This window comes from Oncorhynchus clarkii, chromosome 8 (assembly GCF_045791955.1).
Source record: "Oncorhynchus clarkii lewisi isolate Uvic-CL-2024 chromosome 8, UVic_Ocla_1.0, whole genome shotgun sequence".
In the NCBI taxonomy this organism is placed as follows: domain Eukaryota; kingdom Metazoa; phylum Chordata; class Actinopteri; order Salmoniformes; family Salmonidae; genus Oncorhynchus; species Oncorhynchus clarkii.
Window position 1 is genome coordinate 26397404 of NC_092154.1, and position 8549 is coordinate 26405952.

At 39.8% G+C, this 8549-nt stretch overlaps 1 protein-coding gene across 1 annotated transcript; it reads left to right on the forward strand.

The window, feature by feature from the left end:
• Window positions 1-1373: 1373 nt before the first annotated feature.
• Window positions 1374-8098, forward strand: LOC139415198 (adhesion G protein-coupled receptor F3b). The gene is made up of 15 exons (XM_071163100.1): window positions 1374-1452; window positions 1566-1718; window positions 1949-2013; window positions 2147-2205; window positions 2348-2469; window positions 2858-3085; window positions 3275-3511; window positions 3718-3858; window positions 4039-4235; window positions 4525-4695; window positions 4778-6100; window positions 6208-6249; window positions 6398-6433; window positions 7441-7517; window positions 7723-8098. The coding sequence occupies exons 1-14, from the start codon at window positions 1422-1424 to the stop codon at window positions 7504-7506; spliced, it is 2871 nt and encodes a 956-aa protein (XP_071019201.1). The 5' UTR covers window positions 1374-1421; the 3' UTR covers window positions 7507-7517; window positions 7723-8098.
• Window positions 8099-8549: the final 451 nt, after the last annotated feature.

Genomic DNA, 8549 nt, shown 5'->3' on the forward strand with positions numbered 1-8549 from the left:
TAAGGGGTTTGAATACTTTCTGAAGGGACTCTTCCGACATGTAAATGATTGAGAGGACATACAGAAAAGTGTACATAGTACGTGCATTGTTCTGGGTTTTGTTTATTGATCAGAGAGATTGACAAGAGTCATTCAGTGCACCATCAGCAGTTCAGCAGGACAAGCTCACTGCCTGCTGTGTTTGTGTTACGGGGAAAATGCAAAGTAATGCAAAGGAATGTTTGTCTAGTTAAATTCTGACTTTGTGTCCTTCAGGGAACGGAGCACATGAGATAAGAGGTTAGTAATGGTTCTGAAGTGTATTCGTTATTTAAGTAGCTACCTCACAGGGAAATATTAAAAAATTAAATAAAAAACATTCCCAGAGATGGATAATAACGTCTGAATAGAAGAATAAAAGCAACAAATAGACACAGACTCAAATGAGACAAATATAACAACAATGGGAATGGACTATCAGAAAAGTGATGTTATGTCTTCACTTTTTGTTTCACTCGACGAGTCAAACATTGTAATTAAGTAATGTGTCCAAATGATTGAAGCAGTGTCCATCTTCTTTACTTCCATCAGACAAACGATGTGGGCCAGAGCTGTAATACTTTTCATTGGTGTGGTATTCCATTACCAGCAGGTAAGCAGTACATTGTAATGGTATTTGAAATGAGCCGGTAAGACAATTTGAGCCATGGATGTTAGCCAAGTAAATCAAGTATAGCACAGATAAAAACAAAACATGTTATAGAGAAATGGAAGTAACCTAATTAATGCATATTATCTCACAGATGAATTCTAGTGGTCAGAGAGGGTGTGGTATATGGCCAATATACCACGGTTAAGGGCTGTTCTTATGCACAACGCAATGCAGAGTGCCTGGATACAGCCCTTAGCTGTATTGGCCATATATTGCTATTATAAACTGGTTACCAATGTAATTAGTAGTAAAAATAAATGTTTTGTCATACCCGTGGTATACAGTCTGATATACTATGGCTGGCAGCCAATCAGCATTCAGGGCTCAAATCAGCCAGTTTATAATGTCCCTTTAGTGATGAAATATAATGTGTCTCTCTCTTCATTGACACAGGCCTTAGCAGTGGGTGAGTTATTTATGCATTTATGTCTGAATACATAACAAACCAAGCAGCTTACTCTCTATGAAAAGAACCATAAAGGGAATACATGAGGAAAGGTGAAATTACTAAGTAACTCACACAAGCAGATGCACACGTGGAGACCCTCTCCTCTTATCATTTCAATCAAAAGTCGAACAGGCTCTCATGCCTATTTGCCAAAATGTTTCCTTTATGTCACTGATTGTTTTAGATACCTACATGGCTGAGTTCATGATAGAAAGCAATGCTACGTTGTACGTCTCTGGTGCTCTATCAGCAATCAAGCAAAAAGCAACACCTAATACAACAATGACTATTGAACTGCTTGAACTAACAGCAGGTACAGTATCACTATTTCTACCAAATATGGTTTCATAGAGAAAAATGTGTTTAAAATGATTCTCTATCAGTGTTTCGTCCATAGCCCGATTGATAATGTGTGTTTCTTTGTAGAATGTAATATTGTCGGGAACGCTTCTACGTGTAACTGTTCAGCAGCGTACATCTGGAGTAACGACGTGTGTGGCAATTTCCAGTGTTGCGATGACTCATATTGTAAAGCAAATATTTCTCACTACCCAGCCCTCTGCATACCCAAAGTGAAAGGTACTATTGCTGATACTGTTATTTCTGCTATCGTTCTTCTATATGATCAATAGCCTAGCCCTAGTTGATACTATTAAACAAGTATTGTTATGATTCCTTCTTCATTGTATCATTGTTGCTGTTGTTTCTACTATTTGTCATCCACTGCTATTATTAATGTGGTTATTGTTATTGTTGCAGTGTTACTGTATATTTTACACTGTTGTAATTGTTTGTTTTTGTTGACATAGTTCGCTTTAATGGAACAGTCCAAGTGAGAATAACAATTCATCAAACTGATACTATCAAAATACAGGTACATTTTTATTTTTATTCAAATTCGCTGAAATAGTAGTTTTGGTTGTGATAAAAATGATTAACATGTATAGTGAGTTAAAGTGACAAACACTATATGTAATATTGATGATAAAATATCCTTTCCCTCTCAGCTTACAGATGGTTTTAAACAATTACATGGGTTTGAGTGCCTCAATGTGTCTGGACCGAGGTAAGGAAATCTAAATGTATTGGATGTATTTTCTCATTGCTTAATATTTGGCAGAGTGCTTGTTTTTCTCCCCAAAGGTGCAACATCAATTTCTGATTTTGTCTCCCTTTCACCCATTGGCAACTCAATACGGACACATAAGGGATGATGGACAAATTGTTGATTTCAAAGTGGATCTCAGTGTCATATTTCTGACTGATAGACTTGCAAAAATAATAGCTGACCTGGAACCTACTGTTGGCAAAATAGCTGTTGAAACATCAGGTAAATGCCCTGCCCCTTCCAATACAGTACAGTCATTTCACGTAGTGATATTAAGACCATGAGTAGATCTGCCAAAAACACCCGGGCATTAGGCTCAGATAAGTCACACGAGAAAATATTATATACAGTATATATATATTTTTTTAAATGGAGTCTCTGCACACTCTAATCAGTTGTAGTTTCAGAGTTTAACTTGCTAAGCTTTCGATACTATGATGACCTTCGCCGGACCATACAAACAAGTGCAGAGACAGTTTCATACTGAGAAATGTGGCAAGGATTATGGTATGAAATAGATTATGTTATGTTGGAAATGATTATGTAAAGCGTGTAAGGATGTATTGTATTATTTATTGCATTGATACTGTATGTTTTTGCTTTTCCACAGGACTCGTGAGCATTCAGTATCCAAGGGACACAGTGAAATTCTCCTCAACACCGATGCTAAACTGCAGATTTGAAGAGAAAACAAACGGCTCTTGGAACTGGAACCTGTTAAAAGGAAATAAGACATTTGATCTGAACACTGGAAGCAGCATAACCGTCTCATTACCCAATGAAACGCCACACAATTGTACCACAGTCCAAATTATAAGGTTGTCAGGGAACTGGGCAGGTGAGTCTGAGAGACCTATGATGCTTGCCAATATAAGTTGAGGGTGTAGGATTCTATTTCATGTTTATGAAGCCATTGTAAATATAGCATCTCATTTTGTTCGATGCTGAAATAGGCCCACTGTTGGTAATGATTCTTGCTTTTAAAGTGATGATTAACTATTTTATCCCTCTCTTAATGCTTCTGAAGGGATTTATAAGTGTGGATTTTCCAAAGGGTCCATTGTGCACGCAGCCACTGCAGAGTTGAAGGTAGCCCTGCTACCAGATAAGATCACCATGACGATTGACCCACTGACTGTAGAATGCCAAGATGGAGTGTCTCCTGTGACAGTCACCGCAACCATCGATAACAGCACAGAGCAATACACGGTCACTTGGTCATACCAAAATAATCTCCAAACTCCAAATCTCCAAAGTCAACCAGGTACCAGGAACTCTTAGTCTTGTGTCTTGAACTACGTATCACCTTGTTTATTTTTGTGCTCAAAATGATTAAAGTTGCAGTAACTTGATAATAAATAAGCAGTTGCTTATCAACAGATAGTTTGTTGATAGTATGACCATCTGTAGAGCATCTACAGATGGAAAATCTTCACTATCCAAATAAAGTGTGACCACATTCTATTCTAGTACCACCAGCGGGGATAGCCTACACCACAGAGATATCTATAAATTGCAGTCCATCAAGCTCACCCCATGTTGTCATCGTCAGCTTTACAAACCAGATGGATGAGATCAAGAAAGCAAGCATAACTATCCCAGTGATATATGGTATGTTCAGATTGTATGAGTCCATAAAAAAAAAGGGAAAAAAGAAAAAGCCATTCCAGTTAATTACTATCCCTCAAATGTGTTTCTTATGTGATTGGTTAAAGTCCCCTTACATCCAGAAGGGATGAAGAAGATGAGGCTTAATTCCCATTAATACTCTTTACTGCTGTTTATATTCAGCTCATGACAAGAACCAGGCTTGTCCTGAAGACAATCATGTTTGGCCAAAAACCCCAAAAGGTGTAACTGTCACCATCCGAAAATGTGAGGTGAATAGAGTTGGGTACAAAGAGCGGACATGCAAGGGGCCTGAGTGGATGGAGGTGCTGGATAACTGTGTCAATGAGGAGCTCAACAAAGTTGTCAATGCAGCAGCAGTGAGTATGACCTTTCACCTTCTGCACTCACACAACTCTTATACTGTGAAGTTGATATGGAACATTGGTAATGTCTTGGTGAATGCCTACATTTTCTGTAAAAGTGCATTCCTGCCATTTAGTAATATGACAACACTACTCACGGGTATGTCATATGATATATCACATTCTTCAACTACACATCCAGCCAATGGAATGCTGTGTGACTTGCGTTGAAATACTCTGGGCCTGTAGAATGTGTTGGTATAGGAAACAAAGTTACTATTCCATGTTTGTTTTTACATCACAGAGTTTTAAAGAGGGACTTGGGGCCACTCTGCAGGTTGCTATTCAAATCTTTTCTGATTTGAAGAAGAGCATGGTTGCTGACTCAGTTGCTGATCTGAGTGCATCCATCAATGTGCTGGATACCATGTCGAGTGCATCAGAAACCATCACCCTGGATAACTCCATTTTAGATGTGAGCCATACCCCAAATAACTGTTATACATTCGTGTACAATATATCTCATACAGAAACATAAATGTATATTTATTTTTCAGACATTTCTTGATGCTGCGAGCAACATGTTGAATAACACTTGGAAGGCAGTCAACAAAACCCTTGAATACGACATGTCCTCAAAATACCTCACGTCTATCGAGGGTCTAGTGAATAACATCAAAATGAATACCAGTGACGGAAATGACACCCCAAATATACAACTCAAACTCTGCAATGTTCAAAACGGCACATCTTGCAATGACATTGTGTTTGGTGTAGAGGTCAAATTGGCCCTGTCCTCGGGAATAGTGAAAACTGTGGGAGTAAAAAACCTAGCTGAGAAATTAAACAATTCTAAATTCTCAGACTATAAATTCCCTAGCATTGTAGTGTCAGCCACACTGCAAAACAGCAATGACTCCAAAATAGACATCAAATTGGACTTTCCCATCAACCAGTCGATGACTCAAGACTCCAACATCCTCTGTGTGTTCTGGAACACCACATTGAACGAATGGTCTGAAGAAGGCTGCAAGTGGAAGAAAGGGGTCAACAATAGAAGCTATTGCGAGTGCACCCACCTGACCTCCTTTTCAGTGCTGATGTCAAAGATCCCGGTGACCCTGCTCTTTCTGGATGAGATCACCTACGTGGGCCTCGGCGTGTCCATCTGCTCCCTCATCATCTTCCTCATCATCGAGGCGCTGGTGTGGTCGGCCGTCGTCAAGTCCAACCTCTCGCACTTCCGCCACACGGCCCTGGTCAACATCTCTCTGTGCCTGTTACTGGCCGACTGCAGTTTCCTGGCCTCCTGCTTCCCCAGCATCAAAACCTCTACCTGGTGCCTCGTCCTGACCGTGACCAAGCAGTACTTCTTCCTGGCTATGTTCTGCTGGATGCTATGCCTCAGCATCATGCTACTACACCAGCTCATCTTCATCTTCCACCCGCTGAGGAAGAGGGTATATCTGCTCCTGTCCACCATCCTCGGCTACATCTGTCCCACAGTGATAGTGTCAGCTACCTATGTGTACTACAAATACACAGGGAAACCCTACCACAACACGGAAACCTGCTGGCTCACTTACGAGGGGCCTCTGAAGGGGTCCGTTCACGCATTTCTTCTGCCAGTCGGTACGATTATTTTGATGAATCTCTTCTCCATGGGTGTTGTCATCATGACACTCCTAAAGTCCACTGTCTCTGATGGGAGTAAAGCCGATGAGAAAGAGGCAGCCAAAAGCATCATGAAAGTGATGGTCTTTTTAACGCCAGTCTTTGGAGTAACATGGGTTTTGGGATTCTTTGTGCTGCTCATTGATATCAACAAACCAATGGGTGTTCTGATGAATTATGCTTTCACCATCATAAACTCCTTTCAGGTACTTTGTCATCCATTTTCCATTACAGATATTCCTGTCTGAAATTATTGAGTGAAACTAGCTGTAATTAGTTTTTACCATTGTATTCATTGTGTGGTGTTTTTCAGGGCCTCTTCATTTTGCTGACTGGATGTTTTGCAGAGAAAAGGGTATTTGTCCATCCTTAAAGATATAGATATAATTTAGATATGAATGAAAGCTATAATTGAATAGTGTTACAATAGTGAATAATGTATACTAACTGTATAGATATTATGTACCCTTACTACGACTCCTTCTTTGTCATGTTAATACCAGGTGAAAGATGAGGTGTTGAAACTTTTCTTGGCTGGGGTGAGTTCTGCTCTTTTTCCCCCTGCTTTTGTTGTCTTTCTTTTCAAGTGGTGTTGGAGGGCCAGTAGGAGGCACTCTTTCCTCTGGTCTAAAAAATATCCCAATGCCCCAGGGCAGTGATTGGGGACACTGCCCTGTGTAGGGTGCCGTCTTTCGGATGGAACGTTAAACGGGTGTCCTGACTCTCTGAGGTCATTAAAGATCCCATGGCACTTATCGTAAGAGTAGGGGTGTTAACCCCGGTGTCCAAACCATCACGGTCACCTAATAATCCCCAGTTTACAATTGGCTCATTCATCCCCCTCCTCTCCCCTGTAACTATTCCCCAGGTCTTTGCTGTAAATGAGAACGTGTTCTCAGTCAACTTACCTGGTAAAATAACGGATAAATAAAAAAATAAAATACAAATTATAGAGCAGTCAAATGTGGTTAAATCTTTCTTCAAGTTGCTCTTATACCTGTGTAGGAATGCTATAATTACGCTAGTTACAACATTGTACTTCCATAGTACTATGGTAATTGTCTTGTAATGACATAGTAATGGAAGCAATAAGGCCCGAGGAGGTGTGGTATATGGCCAATATACCATGGCTATGGGCTGTTCTTAGGCAAGGCGCAACACGGAATTCCTGGATACAGCCATTAGCCGTGGTATATTGGCCCTATATCACAAACCCCCGAGGTGCCTTATTGCCATTATACACTTTTTACCAATTTAATTAGAGCAGTAAAAATAAATGTTTTGTCATACCCGTGGTATACAGTCTGATATACCACGGCTGTCAGCCAATCAGCATTCGGGGCTCGAACCACCCAGTTTATAAAGACTGTTTAATAACAAAAAACGCCCAGTTCTATTCCTTTGTAATTAGAAAGCAAAGCAAAATAAAGCACCATGTATCAATATTGTAATGCCAGTGTAATTACAGTGTTACTACACAGAAAAGCAACATAGTGTCATGTGTTACTGAAAGCACAGATATAAATCTGCCCACCTCTCTCACCAGGCACCTACTACCAAAGGGACAAGTGAGAGTATAAAAAACCTGACAAAGTCCACTTCAAATAATTGATGAACATCAAGGTTTGTACAGTCTTGATACAAGACAAACATGTATGCTGCTAAACACGTGTCATTTCAATAATTAAATTAACACCTAACTCTTAACTCCTTAATTAGTCAAACCAGGCATGCTAGTACTGGGCTGTAACAAAAGCCTGCACACTTTAAGGGTCTGCACGATTGGGGAATGAAATACACTGTACTCATCATATGTTTTCTGCCTCAGAAAACTAGCTATATTCTGGATCAAGCTATATACTGGATCAGGACCAACCCATATGTCTGCCACTACTCTCACCCAGACAGAAACATCCACCTGGTTGTTTCCTCAAAGACAGGGATGGCTGTGGTTTAGGTGGTGTTTAGACAGGTCTTATCATGATTTCATTATATTATGTAAATTACCTATCAAGTTTCATATTAATATCTGAACTCCTAGACATGAATCAATTGCTAAACACATCTTTGTGATTTCCTGTACACTTATTTTCTACAAACAGTACAGTAGAATGCTATGATGTCTTAATATTACTGTTGTTGTTCCTGTACTTGCATTATTTATGACTGTAGATGAACTGTGGCAATCCAAGTTATTGTAATAAAGGAAGGCCAGGATTCAATCAGAGGCATGTTGACAAAGTGCCTTTTAAAGGCTATTTCCCCAACATTTGCAAAGATCGTATTCTCGGTAAACACTGTAGATATTGGCTCAAGCTGAAATTACCTTGAAAATGCCCTTCAAGTGCTGTGCACTTGTAGACAACGTGCCTTTGATTGAATCCCGGCCTAATTGTCTTTTTTAATCTAAACCCGCTGCCACCAATTCATTGTTTGGAATATAGGAGTATCATTTGTGGCTGTACAGAAAATGCATTTATGTAAAAAATGAGAAACCTAGGGCTGGATTCAATCCATTTCGACAAAGTATTGTGGAAGATCCACATAAAAATGTTAAGGTAATATCTGATTGAGCTGACATGCAGTCTCTGCAACCGTGGGAACGCTGCCTTTAATTGTCAATTGCACTATAAAGCAGATCTTCAGTGCTACGGA